Raw genomic sequence first — 18,762 nt, forward strand, 5'->3', positions numbered from 1 at the left:
ACCCAGATCCTTCTGTGATTACATACTTGAAATCCCTTTGAGAATAAAGATGTGACAGTGAGCCAAAGCCTATTTGTTTGCTGTAGGTATCCACTGTAGTCGAGTCTGGCAGTGTATTTGCAGACATTCTGCTATAGATGCCATGGTATTCAGTCAGGCCCTGTAAGGTTCTTCTCTCTGCGTGAAAAATCTTGAAATTGGCATAGGAGTTTATTTGTCTTGGACATTCTTGAAGTCTTATTTTTGAGACAGTGCATGCAGGGAAGCATATGTGTAGCTGTACCTAAAAGCACTGCAACTGAGAGGGCTAGGTAGCTCCCCTCCCAGGGGTGTTTGTTCACACAAAAACATGAGATCTGGTGGAATAAGACCCTGTTTACCTCTCAGAAGCTGACTGAATGAAGAGATTGAAAGGCAGTTGCTCAGAGATTTGAACCCCACTTTTATCTGCACGACTTCATTGTTAGAAGGGCTCCCAGGATGTACTGCTTCTAGGTAGCCTGCTTGAGAGAATAAAGGGCATCCTGGGCTCCAGAGAGCATCTGAGCCTCATGCTTGTGATTAAATCATGGTGTGCTGGATTTTTGAATTTTGTTTGGGGTTGTGGTGGTTCAGGGGCAGGAATGTACTAGGCAGCAAGCTGTCTGATTTCATCACCATAGCATACTAGCATCACCAGAGTACTGCTGAATGACAGAGAGCCAGGGAACACTGTCAGTTTAAGAAGCAGTGGGGGAAAATCTCATATTTGTCCCAGAGGATTGTGGGAGGGTTTCTCTAGGAAGGCAGTGTATCTGAAAGCCCAGGCAAAGTGCCTCTGTACTGATGCATGTAGCATGGGAAATAAGCTGGAAGAGTTGGAAACAATGGTGCACTTAGAAAGCTAAGATCTTATTGCTATCACAAAAACATGGTGGGATGATTCACATAACTAGAATACCACTTTTGAGAGATATAAGTTTTTTTAGAAGGGAGAGACAGTAGGAGTGGGGGAGTTGATGTATATGTATATGTTGATATATATATATATGTATGTGTGTGTGTGTGTGTGTTGATGTATATGACAGTGGATAGGCTTTCATCTTGATGGGGGATTTCAGCCACCCAGATATTTGCTGGAAAAACAGCACAGCAACCTGCAGGCAATCCAGTAGACTCCTGGAGTCCATCAACAACAACTTTATTATTCAGGTATTGGACAAAGCAACCAGAAGTGAAGTATTACTGGATGTGGTACACACCAAGGCAAAAGAGGTCATTAAAGAAGTTAAGACTGGAAACAGCGTGGGCTACAATCATGATCTCAAGGAATGTGAGTCTGTCAAAGAATAGAGTCAGGACCCTGAACTTTGGGAGAGCAAATTTCAGGCTGTTTAAGGAATTGTGGGACAAGATCTCCTAGGAAGCTGTCCTTAGAGACAAAGGAGTGGAGCAAGCTTGTTCTTAAGGCTTTGTGTTCTTTCTCAGCACAAGAGCTCTCTATCCCTTAGAATAAGAAAGGCTTATATCTCTCAAAAGTGGTATTCTAGTTATGTGAATCATCCCACCAGCAGCAAGCTGAGTGGTGTAGTGGATATGGCAGACAGAAGGGATGCCATACAGAGGGATCTGGATAAACTCAAAAGATGGGCCCACGTGAACCTAATAACGTTCAGCAAAGCAAAGTGCAAGGTTTGAAACTTGGGTCAGGGTAATCCCAGATAGGCATACAGACTGGGAGAATAACTCCTTGAGAGTACCCTGACAAGAAGGATTTAGGGGTCCTGGTAAATGAAAAACTTCACAGCAGTGTGCCCTTGTGGTTTGGAAAGCCAACTGTGTATCCTGGTCTGCAGGATGAGAAAATTGTCGCTCTCTGTTCAGCCCTCATGAGGGCCCATCTGAGTATTGCATCCAGGTCTAGAGTCCCCAGCACTTGAAAGATGTCAGGTTTTTGGAAGAGGGTCTTGAAGAGGCCCACAAAGAACATCAGAGGGATGGAGCACCTCTCCTATGAAAACAGGCTAAAGGAGCTGGGCTTGTTCAGTCTGGGGAAGAGGGCTGCAGGAAGACCTCATTACAGCTTTCTGATATTTAAAGAGGGATTATAAACAGGAGGGAAATCAACTTTTTCATGAGTAAAAAATGATAGTACAAAGGGTTTAAAGCTAAATGAAGAAAAATTAGATTATATGTCAGAGAATTTTCAGTGAGAGTGTGGTAAGGTGCTAGATTAGGTTGTCCAGAGAGGCTGTGGATGCACCACCCCTGGAAGTGTTCAAGGCCAGGCTGAATGGGGCCCTCATCAACCTAATCTAGAACTTGATCTAGTGATTGGCAGCCTTGCCTGTGGAAGGAAGGTTGGAACTTGGTGATCCTTGAGATTTCTTCCAACCCAAGCCATTTTGTGATTCTTTGATGCTTTGTTCTGTTGGGATTCTGAGGTTTGGTTTGGTTTGGTGTTGTTTTTTTTTTAGATTCAGGACAGAACTTTCAAGGTCTGAGATGGCTCTTTCTTGATGACATCTTTCTTCATCTTATGTGTTAAGTAATGGCAGATGTCTTCCTGCTAGAAGAGATTTATTTTTCCTTGGTTTTATAGAGACATAAATATGGCTTATAGGATCTGTCAATTGTACCAAAGCTAGGAATTTCTAAACAGTAATTGTGCCTAGAAATGCATTTTCTTTATTTCTTTTGAAGTTCCTAGGCTGGAAGTAATAGTAAGGGCTTATACACAGTAAGATATGGATATTGCAAGAATTGATTGCAATTTAGGAAACATGCCATAAATGTGTTCTCTCCCCATGTAGAAGAAAAGATTATGCAGAGAATTAAACTGTAGTTTGAACTACAGTTACAGTGACAAACCCAGAACTTGTTAATCATTTCTTAATAACAGTTAATAATTTCTTAATAACAGTGTTTGAGTTTGTGGGTTTATTGCTGGATTTTCTCAAGACATGCACACATGCATGTACCAAGTGAAGGAATCCATACTCCAGTAAGTACTTAAAGAGAAAAGCGTGGGTGAGAGTGTGTTGCTGGGAAGGAGTGAAATACCACACTTCAATCTTCCCGTTAAACAATTTGATGGGTCTGGAAGCTCGTTCATATTCCTCGTAGCCTATGAGAGCCTGGGCACCCTCTAGTGAGAAGGACAAGCCGCTTGCTATAGCAGGTTGCAGAAGTCACAACTCTTTTGGTCCTTAGCAGCCTGGATAAGTTAAGCACTGAGACAGATAAGAACTGATGTTATGTTAGAAAATTTCTGTCCTAGAAACTGTTCGTATCTGCTCTCGCAGCATTTCTTCATTGATGTGTTGCAGTTGATTTAAAAAACAGGAGTTAAGTACAGCCCACCTAATTTTGTTGTTGCAAAATTGAAAGTCCCACTGTGGAAATATGTATCCTGAAGAATAATTGCATCCTTGTCATGACTGAAGTGAGATTAAAATCTTGGACAGCAATTCCTGTGTTGTATCTCTGCTTACACTGTTTTTCATTAAGTACATATTAAAATGTCTTCCCACGCAGATCTTTGAACTTGCATTTAACAATCTTAAATTTAAAATAAATTAATAAATATAATTTGTTTCCCACAGTTTGCTGAATGGTGTTTGGAATATGGTGCGCATGGATGCCGTATTCCTGACCGCCCTTATTCTCTTTTTGAAGGTAAAGTGATTGTATTGCAAATAGTGTTGTATTGTACAGGATAGAAGGGCTATCTTGCAGTTTTGGGACATGCTTGGGAGTTCAGAAATATTTTCCTAGAGCTTTATATGTTTTCTTTGTTTGTAACGTATTTTCTACACCCTATCTCATCATTAAGTTTTAAAACACAGTAGCAAGGAATCACAGATAAAGTAGGATAGTGCTGCTATTCTGAGAGCTGTGAGCCTAATGTGTCACCTGTCACAAGTAAGTGAAATTACAGCACACAAGGCAGGTTTATTTTACAAGTAAACCAACCCAAGGCATAAATGCAAGAGAACAGTAGTTGTATGCATCTCTTACAAATACAGAATTATTGTGCTAATGTTCATGGGGAAAAAAGTACAGGCATTCTTATCCCTGGGAGATCCATTGTAGGCATTTGTAGAAGGAAGAAGCAGACAGACAGTATGTAGTAGAAGAGCTTTGAAACTTGTTGATGTGAAGTAATGCCAACAACAGTCAGGATGATTTCTGCTTCAGTGTTGGCACACATTTTATTTCATCTTTTAATGTGATTTTTTTTTTTTTTAAAAAGACACATTTGTGTCATATTTGAGAAAGAAAGAATATTCATATTCTTGTTTCTTAAAAGTATGCTTGAAGTTGTCTGTTTCAGCACATATGTGTATACATGAATGCTTCCATGGGAAGGTGTGCATGATTCTTACGGAGTTGTTTTACTCACTTATATCAAATGCCTGTATCTAAGAAAAAAATCCTCTGTTTCTATGTGTTCAGCTGCTGATACAGCAGGAATTTTGCTTGATCTTAAAAGTGAGATTTTATCTGCATGCTGTTCTTCTATAGCATGGCCCTATAGTTGTCTCCCTGTGAGTTTTATGAGACAATGTTAGTATTAGTGCTTCTGGTTGCCCCCTTTAAGAATAAAGAATGAAGGAGTATATCACAAGAGTAAAAAGCACCTTTGCTTTTTAACTCATGAATTGACCGACAAGAGCTGCTCAAATTGTGAGAGATGGTCCAAACTGGGATTAACTTTTTCTTAATTGAAGTAGCATTGAGATTGTGCTGCTAAAAAGACAGCAGCAGAGATAAGCCTGTTTTTGCCTTTGATCTTTTCAAGTGAAACTTAGTTTCCTGGGCAAATACAGATAACCTTGCCTTTCTAGGAGCTGTATGTTTACCAGCTCAAAAAAGACCTAGCAAGGTGTTAGACTGCCTTTGCTGTCAACAGTGGTGTTTTAATGTCCAAGATGCAAAAAATTATGTCTCCTTACTTTTTAGGTATGGCTGGAGCTATTCACTTCCTCTCAGATATTTCAGTACCAGAGACTTCTCGGTTTCCAGCATTTGAACTTGGACCTCAGAGGAGGGAAGACAAAATGGAACAGGACAGCTAAAAGGTTCTTTGGAAAGTAAACACATGCCAAGAGAGATGAGACTGCTTAGTGCCTCCGATACAGAACCAACTTAACCCTAGCTGATTTATGGATAAACCCCATTTCTCAATTCTCCTGCCACAAGGGACAGAAGTCCTTAGAGCATGAATTGAGAGAAGCTACATTTAAGTTCTGTTAAAGTAACACCTTCACATGCAGAAGGAGATAAGTCAAGTTTTGAACTTTTTCATTGTATTTGTCTTCTTCGGGTCTTTGACATGCTCTGCATGTTTATTGGTGTTGTCTGTTGATTTGAGTCTTCTGTTGTTAGCAAAGAGATGTTCTCTGTGTGAAGCTCTTGTTCTGTACCTTCATGCATGCATACCTGTAACAAGTGTTGCTTTCTGCAGCCTAGTTATCCTGAGAGCTCCACTTTATTCCAGAAGTTCACTGTAAGAGAGTACTCAGCTTCACTAGTGAGCTGACAACTTCAGAAAGAGATGGAAAACATGCTTTTTGTTCAATTGCTTTCTACATTTTTCTCCTTCACAGTCCCTAGAAGCTGAGGTGATGGAGATCAGATGGAGATCAGCCTTGCTTGATAAAGTGGTATGAGGTCTTCTGTTTTCAGGATTATATTAGATGGATGTGGCCTGACTTTTCTTTTGCTGCTGATTTAGGAGTTTGTTTTCTTTTTGTTTTGTTTGTTGTTTGGTGGGGGGGGGGGAGGAGAAGAGGGGGGCTGCCTGCACCTGGTTTGTGTGCTAGGAGGAGGTGCTCATCCCTACCTTTGCATGTTAGGAGCTTACCAAAGTGCAGGCAGAGTCACCTGAACTAACCTCCCTCTGCCACCAACAATAGAGAAGGGACAGTATAACTATGCTTTTTCAGTTTGGTTCATGAATTTGTTATAAATGCCTTCAGCAGCACATAGTGTACAGTTAAGGGTGAAGTCAGCACTGTTTCTCATGCAGGTAAATCAGGATGACTGTTACCACTAAATCAAGGGGGCAGATTGTTCCAGACACTTCTCTCCCTCTCCCAGCCCCATTGCATTTATCCCATGCTGTATGACAGGAGCGATAAATAACAACTGCTTGTGGAGGCTGCAGAAGATCAATAAACAATACCACTGCTAAAAGCTGTAATTGAAGTTTATTCTATCTTAAAATGCCTTTTCCCCTTTGGTTTTGAAACTGAATTGTTAGTGCTTTGCATCCTCCTACTGTGCATTGGAGATGTGGAGTATTGAGTCTTCTCTCAGCTGTCAAAGTGTTAGTGAGTTCTGCCTCTGTGTGCACATACAGGGCTCTTTGTTTGGGACAGGTGGAGCTTAACTCCATGTACATTTACAACACATTCGTGTTTTCCAGATAAACAAATATTCATACTATTTGAGAAGGGTAAGAGTAGCATTATCTCACTTGCTCAAGTTCTTTTTGTCTTCCTCACCTTCCACACAGACCTGGCTGTGTTCTGTTCATCTCAGATGCTTATTTTAATTGGTACTTTACATCAGGTGAAAGCACAACAGATGGCTGAGACACTCTGACCTTTGAAGTTCCCATTGGGATATCTGCAACAAGGGGCACCTGCTGAATCCTGGTGTTTGTAGTCAGGCTTGGAAATGCATGTCTGTATCTGCATAAAACAGGTAGCAGGTGACTTCCCTGAACGTTGAACTTCCTGTTGCCAAATCCATTGGGGTGCTAATATTTTCTGGATTCAGTTCTGCTAGGCAATAGCAGCAGTACCAGTGCTGAGAGAGCTTAATGTCTGCTGATTTGTCAGGTAAGATGTGGGAGTGGTAAGAGAGAGCAAAGAAGCAGTGTGCAGTATGTACCAGCCCAAGTGACATGTTTTGCTGTAGCATGCGTGCTGAGGCCAACTCTATTTCTTCTGTCATTGTGTGGTTTACTGCCTGTAATCCAGGGAGGAAACTAGCTCAGAGTGAAGTCAGACAGAAGGCCTATCAAAGGAATACCTGGAGGTAAAAAAAAAATAAAAAAAAATCCTGATCCTGTTTCATATCCATTCCCTCCCCTTATTTCTACTTTGCCTCCACTACAGCTGTAAAGTACATGAGGTAGATTAACTGGGGTGGGATTCATTCCTCTTCCATGTCTGCGGGAGCTCCTGCAAATGCAGCACAGAAGCCACCCTTCTTCCTGGCAGATCTAGGCCTGTCTTTCACTGACCAGTGAGCTGAGGGTGACAGGGAGAGGTTTTCATTCGGTTGTTGGGAGCCTTCTTGGCTGCAGTGCTTGAGGTGGCACCTGTGGAGGATGATGTTGGCTGAGTGGAGCCCAGGGAGAACTGAAATTACTGGCTGGTTTAAAAAATGCACATGTAACATTGCTTAACAGTGAGTAGAGATCAGAGGTGCATGATTGCCATGCTCAATAGAGGGAGTATGTTCACTGTGTACTCCTGCACTGCAGCTGGCTGGATGGGGGGTAAGGCCCACCACCACATTCTCCACAGAATTATCTTGGAATTGAACTAGACAGGAAATGCCACATATCACAGAAGGAGGCCTGCGGGTGTCTTTGCTTTGTCTTCCTCACACAGCCCTTCATTGCAGCTCCTCTTTGTCCTTTACACCTTGTTATATCCAGGCAGCCATTACAAAGTATATTGTAGGAAGGGGCGGAAAAAATGCATTTTACCGAGACACCATTTTCAGAAATCTCATTGAACTAAATATTTGGTCAGGTCCTGTTTGTCTGTTTGCAGCTCGAACCGTATTTAGGACTGTATGGTTTTTAAGAATAAATATACGAAATCTCTCTGTCTTGCTGATATTGGTTTTCCAGCTTTAAGAAAGCTTGATGTTTTCCCTTAGCAAGGACTTAACAGAATTAAACCAAGTATTCTGCAAGCAAGGGGCAGTATTGCTATTTTCACAAAGCCAATTCATAGCTCTCTGCTATGGAGAGCTGCTGCTTTCTCCCCCTCCTTATTTAATAGCCTCTAGGTACAAACCTGAAGATAATCTAAAACATTTACCTTCATCATATGGCAGCTGTTGCCAGGTAAATGTGGGACTTCCTAATGCAGTGAGTCATGGCCACCAAAGCGCTGTTTTCAGGCAGGAAGGCTAGAGGCTTGCGAGGAAAAAAGCAGGAGGAGGGCTGTCTGCTGCAGCACAGGATATGGCTGAGCAGCACTGACTGAGCCCTGTGCTGGCGAGGCGCTCAGCAAAGCAGTCTGTTTCTCCTGGTGGCATTGCTCACTTTTTTCCTGTTTGTTTCATGTTGATTTACAGGGACAGGAGTTCTGTCTGCACTTAGCAGAGCTGCACTTTCTGTATCAGGAGCATCGGTGACCTTTGTTCAACCACTGCTTCTTCACAAATGTACAACGGAGGCCAATAGGTGAGCTAGGGCTGGCAGTGAGAGCTAAACAGAGAAACACACCCATCTTTGTGCTTTCCCTCACTGTGTGAACCCAAAATAATGCACAGGTGCAGCCAAAGAACTGAACTGCTTGTGTTTCATCTGCTTCCTCTGCAGAGACATCTCTCCTACAGTGCAGCACCTGACAGCACTATTGTTTGTCATTTGCTTCATAGAAATTGCCTGATGCTGCGTCCCCCCTTGCACAACGACCCCTAAGGCAACTAACTCCCCAATTAGAGCGTGTCAGAGGGTAGGCCTCCCACTGCCTGTGCGCTGTCAAATGATCCTGGCCTGTTTTCTCACCCACTGAATCAGCAGTCATTTGTTAGAAAAACAAAATGGTTAGACAGATCTGTTATCAGATCAGGTGTGTGTCTGCCAGTAAGTGGCTTCTTGGGTATATGCATATAGAACTAAGCCATCTGCTTGCTTGATTTTTAGTAAGGAAGAAATAGCAATACCTCTCTTGCTCCTCTGTGCACCACATAGGGTGGAGATGGTTAGAAAAATGCAGCCCCAACCATTCACTTTCACAGCAGTGTAAACTATCAGAAGGCTTAAAAGAAAAAAAAAAAAAAAAAAGACACTCCCTCCCCAGCACAAAGAAGCCAGTCACTGTACTAATATTCTCTGAAGTGCTAATGAAGCACAGGAACAGCTGCAATGCAGGGGCTTTGGAAGACCCAAACAGAAATGGAGGGTTGATCCCATCTTTGTCAACCTGGCTCCCATTTGCAGTGCAGCTGATTTAGCAGCTTGCTAATTACTGGGACACATGGAAGCAGTCACGTCATGTCCAATGTGGAATTTGCCCCTATTATCAGTGGTGGGGCTCACAGTCATGGCAAAGAAATGGCCGGGGAGAAGAGCAGAAAAATGTGATTTTTGTTGGTTTTTGTTGTTGTTTGTTTGTTTTTACCATTTGCTTGCACTGGTGCACATCAGAAAAGTAACTTGATAGAAGCAGTCCTCAAAGGATGCCTTGATGCACCTTTCCTAACAGCTCCTAAGTAATGAAGTACTTAGCACTTCTCACCAGTTCTATAAAACATATGTAACATTTCAATTTGGGAATAAGTCCCTGTGATACTCTTGCCTCAAGCTTTTATTATCATCTAATCATAAACAAAACATGTCAGGAAAATGAATACCACATTGATATACGTTCCAGGTCCTAATAATTTTTTTCTTCAACTTCCAAAAATTCCACTACTCCAAAGAGAAGTAAAAATGTCCCCTATCTTTATTTCAATGGTTCTACTCCACAAACTTGTTTAATATTTTAAAGAGAATATTTATAATTTCTTCATTTATCATTGGTGCTGTTAGAAAAATAAATTCAAAACTATTTAAACAGGAAGAAGTTAAAAATTCTACTTTATTTTCATAGAATTACAGAGTGTTTTAGGTTGAAAGCAACCATATAGTTCCAACCCCCCTGCTCCAGAAAGGGTTGCCAACCACTAAATCAGACTAGATCGACTGCTCAGGATCCTATTCAACCCGGTCTTCAACGCTTCCAAGGATGGGACTGCCTCTGGGCAGCCTATTCCAGCATATCACTGCCCTCTTACTGAACAATTTCTCCTGACATCTAACATAAATCTCCTCTCTTTTAGTTTAAAACCATTCCCTCTAGTCTTATCACTGTCTACCTGTGTGAAGTTTATTTCCCCTCCTGTTTATAATCTTTTAAATATTTCAAGGCTGCAGTGAGGTTTCCCTGCAGCCTTCCCTTCAGGTTTTTCCTTCCCCACCGTCCTCTTCTTCTCTCCTCCTCCTCTTTTCCTTTTAAGTTCAGCAATTAATGTTTCTTTTCCATTTAAAATACTTTTTTTTTTTTTTCCTCATTCAAGTGTTTTGGCTCTATTTTTAACCAAAACAGTTAAAGGAAATAGATTACCGATTTCATCATGGAAGAACTGTTTGGAACACTTCTTCCAAGATATGTGTCCTATTGCATGTGTAAAACTTTGAGCTAACAGATCATACAGCTGTTAGCTGATTTTTCTCAACAAAAGTCCTTTGATCCTGCTCTTCTTCTACCAATTAAGCCTTGTTTTCCTGAAAGTTTAGTTTCAGACACACAGAATGTAATTAAGAAACTTTATATAATCCCTATGGGGCAGAGGGGGAGGGAACGTAGATTGATATTTCACATGTTTTCCTTTTAAGAATATATTTTTAACAGACAATAGCCGGATTCTGAAAGAATGTCTTTCTCCATTTTAAAGACTTGTGAATTTCAGCAGGAAATTGAGCTGGATTCTGAGTAACACTAGCAAGCTGCTAATGCGTGTCTAGAACTACCTGGGCATAGTGTAAAGAAAAAGATGGGAATAAAGGAAAGGTTAGTCTGGAATCTGTGGGATTTCAACCTTTATACTTCTTTCATAGAACTCACTGCAAAAAAGTATTTAAACTCTTTATTAATGCCAGCTAATGGCAGCAGCTCAACTGAAAACTAAAACTATGTAAGAACTGCAGGATCAGGCTTCCAGGGACTCTTATTCCCCCAAAATGTTCATGTTCTGGGAAAGGATTAAGTCATTTTAGAACAGTAGTGTAATGTAATCAATGTACTTAAGTATGACATAAACACATCAGATATACAACATCCTCTTATTGCATTAACTCTTTGTAGAGAATTAGGTACAATCTCATTTTAGGTAATTCACTGTTTCTTTTTCCACTTGGGCTCTTAGAGGGCCCAACTGACAACACCTGGATTGGAGTAAAAAAAAAAAAAATCAAAGAATATTATGCATGGTACGAGCAGAGGTCTAATAGGCCAAGAAATCTACTGAAAACCCAGCTGTTACAGTGGATGCCACACTAAGTCAGAGCCAGCACCATGCTCTCCTCATGAAAAAGGCAGCCCATATGCTTGGCTGCTTGATGCTGATGAGTCTGCCCCTGGATTTCTGTGTAAAAGTTTGGGGCCTCTCATTTCAGAATGGTTGCTGATAAACCAGTGTAGATCCAAAGCAGTGCACAGCACTGTAAGATGGTCTAGCCCAAGGGTATACCAAGCAAACTTTGTTAAAATATTAAAAAACAAACAAACAAACAACAACAACAACAAAAAACAACAACAACAAAAAAAAACCACAAAACAAACAAAACACAAACATAAAACTAGTGGGATATCTGACCTTGTTTTTGTAAAACTAATCCATTGGTCTGGTTCAATATCATGTGGCCGCCATTCTTAGTGAGTTGTCTAGGTGTTCATCAGATATTTCTGATGAAATTTGATTTTCCTTGTGCTTCATTCTTGAGAACATTTGCTAAGAAATGTATGTACTGCCAAGAGCAATTACATGAATAAAATGTTACTGTGAAGCAAAGGTTTCTCTCTGGTTAGAGAGGGCTTATAAAGGTCTGGTAAAGAGACAATCAGATCACTGAGTGGAATTATAACTCTACAGATTCCATTTGAAAACTTGCAGATGTATTTATGTCAACAGAAAGTGGTGGTCACCACTGCAGCAACAGATGGACTGCAGCACGAGGCAGAGGGCAACCACAGGCCAAGCTAGGCCATGCCACAGGTGGAACATGCTCATTTAAGGTTGATTCTGGCAAGTAGCATAGTTCTGGAGTGCAGAGGGGGCTTCTGTATGCCTGTCCAACATCAGCCCTTAGTATCATGAGGTGGTGCATTTAGCAACCCAAAACAGAACTCAAGCTGTCAGCACACCTATCTTTGGCTAAAGATTGGACCAAGAAATGACCGGGATGATACTCAAGAAATAAGCTAACACCCATCCCGGGAGCAGCACCTACATGCACATGTCCACCACACAGCCCACTTCTCCAGCCAAACAGCACAGATGAGGAATATAAGGTTTGTGGCATCGCTCCCTGCCTACTCCAAATAACAGAGCTTCACATCTCAACACTGATGTGCTATGGTTCTACAAGAAGCACTTCTGCTATGTGATGTGGAGGCTCCCCCCCGTTACTCTCATGGAAGTTAAAAATAACAGCAAGGAACAGTGATTGTCCAGGTGATGTAGAGTACAAGCCAGCACCTGGAAACTCAAATGAAGATAAAATCAAAAGTGAAACCAGGTCTGTGGCCATGTCGAAGAAACTGCATTTGATCATCCTTCAGGAGATGTGATGACTGTACCTTGAGGCACAAGCTCATGCCACTACTTACACCTTGTGCAGTCCCACAGGAGGGAGGCAAGCAGAGCCCAGCAGCCGTTCAAAGACTTTGTGGTGCTTCATTGAGGCAGACTGCTACAGCAGCCCCAGGCTTCACCAGCAAGCCACAGGATGGGCATATTCCCTACTTAGCTCTCAGCACACCCAGGGCTCTCCTCACTCAAAGTGCTTCCCACACAAGCACAACACACCACGTGTACTGAGTCAACTGTGATGCCTATTCTTTGGGAGATGCTTCAGTGGAGGTTTCTTTGCAAACAGGGGCTGACCACCCTCCCACCAGAACCAATGCAGCACACTAGCCACCCAGCCTTTTTTGGCAGAGGGAGAAGCCAGAGGGAGAAGAAACCAGAGAATGCCACACAAAAGCTGTAGTGTATAAAGTTGCTTGCCATACAGAATTTAACAGTTGTGAAGAATGAACATTGCCTCTGTCCTCCTTCATGCACAGGAGATCACAATTTTAACGCTACCTATGTAAAGAACTTCCAAATGTACACCGTGGAAAAGAGCAAAGAAGATGATTAAGAGGTACAGCACCATCTAAACTTACTTACTTTAATAAAATCATAGAATCATAGAATCACAAGGTTGGAAAGGACCTACGAGATCATCTAGTCCAGCCATCCTCCAATCACCATTACTACCATACCCACATCTCCTACAAAGAATCCTCTCCTATGAAGAACAGCTGGGGGAGTTGGGTTTATTCAGTCTGGAGAAGGTTCTGGGGAGATTTCATTGCAGGCTTTCAGTAATGAAAGGGAGCTCATTTACAGGAGGGAGAGAGTGTTGGGGTACTGAGTTGTCTTAGCAAGGATTTATGAGTGCATACAGTAGTTCTGAGGAGTGTTCTAGAATAGCTGAGTTAGGCCTGTAGCTTAAGAGTTAGTGGGTGGGGGGTTTAGGTAGGTGTGTGTACAGGTTCTCTCACGTGCATTGGGTTTTGCGTAGCGGGTGTACACGTCTGCGCGGGATTTAGGATGGTATATAAGGTGTGTGACGCAGCATTAAATTGGGAGAAGACATTATGGTGTCCATGTTTGTCTCTCTCTCCCCCAGACAGTCAAGGTCCTGGGATAAGTCGGGTTAATTGGCGGATACGTCAAGAGAGATTGATTTTTTATATGAGCCAGATTGTGACTGCACAAGAAGAAGTGGTTTTGAACTAAAAGAGGGGAAATTTAGGTTAGGAGAAAGTTCTTTACTCAGAGGGTGGTGAGGCACTAGAACAGGTTGCCCAGAGAAGTTGTAGATACACCATCCCTGGAGGTGTTCAAGGCCAGGTTGGATCAGATCTTGGGCAACCTAATCTAATGGCTGGCAACCCTGCCCACGGCAGGTGGTCTTTAAGGTCCTTTCCAATTCAAACCTTTCTGTGATTCTATGAAACAAACAAACAAAACAAAACAAAACAAAACAAAGAAAAAAGAAAAAAAACCTGTCCAAGTTTTACAAACAATAAAACCCTAAGACTGTAAAAAGACAAAGAAATTCTATCCACCAGTCCACCAACCCAGCTCTGAAAAACATGAATACTTGAATCCTTTCATAATGGTGATAGGACTTTGAACAAATCTCTTTTCCTTTTTCCTCAGCTTTTTTTTTTTGTTTGTTTTTCTTTCCCCCACATCAGATTAAGGAACTGATCTTAAGCACAAGTTCCAAAGAGTTATCTATTTCTCCTAGAGAGGAGGGCATTATCACAAATCACAGAATCATAGAATCACTCAGGTTGGAAAAGATCTTAAAGATCATCAAGTCCAACCACAGCCTTCCATAGTACCCTAACTCTAACAACCCTCTGCTAAATCATATCTCTGAGCACCACATCCAAACTGCTCTTAAACACATCCAGGGATGGTAACTCAACCACCTCCCTGGGGAACCTATTCCAGTACTTAACTACCCTTTCTGTAAAGAAGTGTTTCCTAATGTCCAACCTAAACTTACCTTGGCGCAACTTGAGGCCATTTCCCCTCATCCTATCACTTGTCACCAGTGAGAAGAGACTTGCCCCGCTCTCACAGTAAGCACCTTTCAGATACTGGAAGAGAGCAATAAGGTCTCCCCTCAGCCTCCTTTTCCCCAGACTAAACAGCCCCAGCTCTCTCAGCCTCTCCTCATAGGGCTGATTTTCTAAGCCCTTCACAAGCCTCGTGAATGTGCCACCCAGAGGTACTCTTTGTGACAGCAGCAAAAGACCATAATCAAAAGTATTATTTATCAGTGACAAAATAATTATCATCAATTTCAAAGGGAGCAAACTTGGAAATGTGCTCCCATTCCCTCTTAGTGTAACTATTTACTAATTTATTGAAGAAAACTCTATGTATTTCAGTATTTCTAACCATTTAGTCTAGAGGTACAAGCACAAGTAGTTCTAAGGTTATAGCACTTGCCTCTCACTACTGTTATTTACATTATCAGCTGTTTCATTCAGTCTCACCTTTGGCAAAACAAGTGTAGCCAGGATGTAGCTCACAAAAGCAGAGTCCAGGTTCTGGTCAAGAAACACTGAGCTCATGGTCCTTCACTTTCAAATGCACCATTTAAAGCACTAAATCCCCATTCTTAGGACACTTGGCACTTTCCCTAAGTGAAGGGAATTTTAGGAAAATGAACATCAATCTGGGATTACAAAAGGAACTGCTACCAGTCACCTGCCACAATGTAATTATAACTATGGGTAAAACAAACAGTAAATAAAGAGAAAGACATACAGGTTTTAAATACAGATTTCCATTAACAGCATTACAAAGACAACTTCTTTCATTTCATTCACTTCTACTTAAAAAAAAAAAAAAAAGTTTTTTTAAGTAGAAAAAAAAATAGAAAAAAAAAATCACCCCTTTGCAATTAAATTTAATGAGGAAAGGTGCAGGGTAGGGTGGGAGAGAGGACATAGAAAGCTAGCAAGTATTCAAAGGGGCAGATGCCCACCATCCTGATTGTTTTGCAATGGCACCTTCCTCTCCCAGAGTCAGGTCAGAGAGACACAGAGTCTTCATGTGGAGGATTTCACCACCTGCTCATACGGAGGAGGAGGTGTGTTGCAGTAGGAAGGTGGAGGAGGGTAAACTGGGTTTCCCTGTGGGGAATTCGGCTGGACATGGAAAGCCATCGCCATGGGATTCATCACAGGTCCGCCTGGGTCTGTGTAGTATGGCATTCCAGGTTGTTGTGACCCTGAAATAACAGGAAAGAAAAGGCATCAACAACAGCAGCAGCAGGTAGAAGTCACATTCTTCCAGGGCTGGAGACAGTGTGCCTGTGCTCTGCACACTCAGAGAAGACTTCTCCAAATATTCATAGGAGTAAAGACAGGGAGCTTCATTCCTCCCATCCCAGTGCAGGACTACCTTCACTTACTGAGATTTCACCAAAACATTTCAGTTTTGCATGCTGTGGAAATAACTTAGTAAAACAAAGGGCACTACTGTCCCAACCAGATACCAGCTAAAGGGGAGCTCTGCTCTATTCTCCAGACAGAAGACCTGTTGCAATACGGAAAGAAGAGGCTTGAGATCCCAGATGGACTGCAGCTCCCGACTCAGGTGGAAAGTCTTCTCTAACAAAGAGAACATCACGGAGTGTTCTGTAACATACTGTATTTTCCTGTACATCAGAATACATCTCAAACAGAACATTTCCCTTTAAGGAAGAATATGGCTACAGAGTAAACACGTACAAAGCAAAAATCTAAGTTTAAGCCAATTATTACTGGCTAACAAAGTGGGACAAGATTTTTCAGCACAGATTAGATGTATAAAATGATACTGAAGCCTGCAGTGACAAGGAATGGAAACATAAAATCAGACACAGATTTCCTTAATTGTGACATGTGAGGAGTAACAGAAAGTGCTGCCATGAGAAGGAACAAAACAGATGCCACAATGGGTGATAGAAGGCCACTAAGCACAATTTAAGCAATTAAAGTCACGGAGTGTCTGTATCTCAGTACATTCATTACTTTCCTTTACTTTCTCCTTGTATCTTTAAATAAGACAGGACTGAAAAAAGAAATATGACTGAGGAACAGATTTTCTTCTTTTTGTGACAAAGTTTTTCATATAATGAATGTGGGAATCAAATGTTGTTTCTGCATTTAGAATAAGATAAGAATATTTTATTTCAAGATCTCATTATATAAGTGAAGCAATTTGTAGTTATTAGGTAGAAGTCATAGGTACAAAACTGGCAGCTCCTGTCCAGCTGTCTGAAATAGAACTACTGATTTTTGGTGCTGGACAAATAAGACCTGAGTAATAAAGGATCCAAAGAGGAGAAGTTAAAATAATTAACAATATACCTGTATAAACCAGCAACAATGTATGTTTTAATGTTTTGTTGGACGCATTGCAAAAGTATACAAGTCGTGACATACCTAAGGATGGGCCTGAAGAGATATCGGGAAGGACTGGAATCACCCCCCTCCCCGGACTCTTTGTTTAACAAAGGCCTCTGGGACAGAATAGAAGAAGCTCTGAAGGGAATCAACATATCAATACGATAAGAGTACCGAGACATCTTGGAAACAAAAACAGCAGGATGGCGACTGACTGGCACAAGATAGCACACGAATTAACAAGTGTCAGAATGTAATTAACAAATGCAAACCTCGGGTAAAGTTGTAACCTGGAATACCCAACCAAAGGGGAAAGGGGAGGGGAAAACATATGGGAGACAAGGTATAAAAACTGTAACATCGTGTCCGTAGGTGCGCTTCTGCTATCAGGGCGCCCGCCATTGCAATCGCGAATAAAAACTGCTTTTATCAGAGATACCGTCCTGACCAAAAAGTATTGAGGATATTTCCAACAATTTGGGGGCTCGTCCGGGAGCATTATCGCTTCTTGGGGTGTCCCCACTGCACTGGACAGGATAAGTGCACTCCGCTGATTTTAGCGGTCCTGTCTGGGTGGTGAGGTGACTTCTCAGGACAGCCGATAGGAAACCGAGATTGTTACAGAAAGGCCGGGCTCTGTAAAAGCCAAGGGGCTAGGCAGGCACAGGTGTTAACCCTTGCAGACCCGGAAACTTCGTGCACGGATCAAGGTAAGGGAACTGAATCCTTATCTTGGGTTGAGACTCTTGAATGTGTGTGGCTGAGACGCACTTTTAGTGCGAAGTGAGTGCGGAGTCCCAATCCGCGGTTCCGTTGTCCCGCGAGGGGCGCGGCCGGAGACGGACGAGGCGGCTGTGGTGCTGAAAGCAAGAGTCTCGGGAGGGAGCTGTTGGTGTACGGTACCCTGCGCACTTGACGAAGATGCCAGCAGTACACCCCTATTTAATCCGAGAGTCGGAGCGGGTGCTCCGCAAGGATTGGGCCCAAAAATCCGAGAATCGGAGTGTGGTAACTTGTGAGCTGGGTAGTTCACAGTAGCACTCCGGAGGGATGGGTAATAGGAGCTCCATAAAACAGGGTAAAAGGGTCCCTAACACTGTGCCCAAAGATAGCCCCTTGGGGAAGATGCTTCAGAATTGGAGCTGTTCTAATTGTGGGTTCGAGTCCCACCGGGATTACTGTGCGTGCACGAGGAGAGCTATTTTTACTTCCCCTTAAGGGGTTGGTTGGTAACAAAGTATAGTGAATATTGTCAACGTTAAACTTGGTTTTCCTAGCTGTATTAGCAGGAATTGTTGTGTATTTGGCCATTATTAACATCTCTTATTAGCGCTTGTTACTGTACATTTGAACTAAGTGTTGAACCAACAACTTTGATATTTTCCGAGAAATGTTGTACCTTGAACTGTGTAAAGACCGGTCTTGTGCAGTCTGTGTGAGTGTGGGTGTGAGTGAGACGCAGCCCAACTGCGGGGCGAGTGCGTAATCGCGACCCGCGGTTCCGTCCTGCGAGGGAAACGGCCGCGAAAGGCCTCTATGTTCTATATGTTATGATGTTTTTGTATATGTTGCGATGTTTTTGTCTTATTAATTGTTGTTAGTATTGTGGCAACTGTAACGCACATAATAGTGAAGTGCATACGGAGTAGGGTGGTGGAAAGAAAGCCCGCAAAAGGCAAACCACAATTAGTATCGAGACCCTGTTGCTTTTGTTGTAGAGAATACTGCGGTTTAAGGGTGATAAAGATTCAGATTAGGGATACAATAGGGTTGTGTTACCTCTGCTTTAACGTGTTAA

The 18,762-nt window shown here is 42.1% G+C and overlaps 2 protein-coding genes across 6 annotated transcripts in view; one reads left to right on the forward strand and one right to left on the reverse strand.

Annotated features, from left to right (window-relative positions):
* Nucleotides 1-7,828, forward strand: part of LANCL2 (LanC like glutathione S-transferase 2) — a 33,390-nt gene extending 25,562 nt beyond the window's left edge. The window contains exons 8-10 of one of the 2 annotated variants that reach the window (XR_011902837.1): nucleotides 3,585-3,657; nucleotides 4,945-5,648; nucleotides 6,014-6,176. Coding sequence is in view for 1 of the 2 variants with exons in the window: in XM_072329126.1 (XP_072185227.1) it covers nucleotides 3,585-3,657; nucleotides 4,945-5,060 (189 nt within the window). In the remaining variant the exon portion in view is untranslated. Of the gene's footprint in view, nucleotides 1-3,584; nucleotides 3,658-4,944 lie in introns of both variants that reach the window. The other variant, XM_072329126.1, reaches the window with a different exon arrangement.
* A 7,447-nt stretch (nucleotides 7,829-15,275) lies between these two features.
* VOPP1 (VOPP1 WW domain binding protein) overlaps nucleotides 15,276-18,762 on the reverse strand; it is a 79,637-nt gene continuing 76,150 nt past the window's right edge. For all 4 annotated transcript variants that reach the window (XM_072329127.1, XM_072329128.1, XM_072329129.1 and 1 more), the window contains one exon: nucleotides 15,276-15,805. In XM_072329127.1, coding sequence (XP_072185228.1) covers nucleotides 15,624-15,805 — 182 coding nt within the window. In that variant the 3' untranslated portion in view covers nucleotides 15,276-15,623. The remainder of the gene's footprint in view (nucleotides 15,806-18,762) is intronic.

This window comes from Excalfactoria chinensis, chromosome 2 (genome assembly GCF_039878825.1).
Source record: "Excalfactoria chinensis isolate bCotChi1 chromosome 2, bCotChi1.hap2, whole genome shotgun sequence".
Classification (NCBI taxonomy): Eukaryota; Metazoa; Chordata; class Aves; order Galliformes; family Phasianidae; genus Excalfactoria; species Excalfactoria chinensis.